This window comes from Olea europaea, unplaced genomic scaffold, assembly GCF_002742605.1.
Source record: "Olea europaea var. sylvestris unplaced genomic scaffold, O_europaea_v1 scaffold28165, whole genome shotgun sequence".
In the NCBI taxonomy this organism is placed as follows: domain Eukaryota; kingdom Viridiplantae; phylum Streptophyta; class Magnoliopsida; order Lamiales; family Oleaceae; genus Olea; species Olea europaea.
In genome coordinates, this window is record NW_019246663.1 from 1 (window position 1) to 1,065 (window position 1,065).

The 1,065-nt window shown below is 37.4% G+C and overlaps 1 protein-coding gene across 1 annotated transcript; it reads right to left on the bottom strand.

The window, feature by feature from the left end:
• Positions 1 to 4: 4 nt before the first annotated feature.
• On the bottom strand, positions 5 to 533 carry LOC111384031 (probable acyl-activating enzyme 4; the record flags this gene model as incomplete). Its single annotated transcript, XM_023008240.1, has 1 exon — positions 5 to 533. A coding segment is annotated over exon 1 (462 nt), but the record flags the coding sequence as incomplete, so codon positions are not given.
• Between the last annotated feature and the right edge of the window lie 532 nt (positions 534 to 1,065).

Genomic DNA, 1,065 nt, shown 5'->3' on the forward strand with positions numbered 1-1,065 from the left:
CTGGTGATGAATCTTGATCAAGATGATCATCAGTGATAAGAATAAGGATTGGACGGCGCAGATTTGATGGAAACAAAGAAATGGCTTCAAGAACTACAGATTGAAGATGGTAGTCCACAAACACTAGCTTTGATTCACTATGGCGAAGAAGAAACGAAATACTCCTAGCATCAAGACGTGTATTGATGTCGTTGATTACTGCACCCGCCATTGGCACGGCGAACTGGAGCTCATACATGGCCGGGATATTCTGCGCCACCACTGAGACTACATGACCTCTCTTAATTCCGAACGATTTGATTACCGATGCAATCCTTAGGCACCGCTTGTAGGTATCGAGCCATGTATAAGTGGTTGTGTCATAGACAATAGAAGTGCAGTCACAATATACAACTGCAGCTCTTTCAAGAAATGTTAATGTGGTAAGAGGACATGAATTTGCAGGGCTTGGTTTAATCTGGTCCATGAACACTGATGCACCCACCCACTCTTAATTTGTATCTATCTATTTCCCACAGAACTGTTGCATTAGAATTTCATAGTTGGGGTTTAAATATGGTTTGTTGTATCTCAATCCACATTAAATGTGACGGCTGACTGGTAGATCACCATTCTTATTAAATACAAAGTTCTCAACTGAATTCTTTCACGAAGAAAGGTTCATTAATGAACACAGGTAATGCCACATTTTGGCCACAAAAATAGGTGGAAAAATGTGATATTATTGCTATTTCTCTTGTTACAACTCCATACCTGTTTTATTTATCTAGAATATTGACGAAGGGAAATAAAAGCCTGTCTTTCTTCATAGCACTTGGGATAGATTTTCACGTGAATGCCATCTTTTTCTCTTCGAATAAATATTTTAATGTTTTAAAACTGGCCTAGATTATCTATTCGAAAAATGTAAAAAGGGTCAAAAGATTGAACAATGATAAAAAAAAATATGAAAGATTATAGATAAAATCAGAAGTCGGACACTTTCCAGATTGAACCGAGTAGTCTAGTCTAATCTAGTCTTGACTTTAACAACATGGCAAAGTTTTGTTGTGTCCAACCATATAT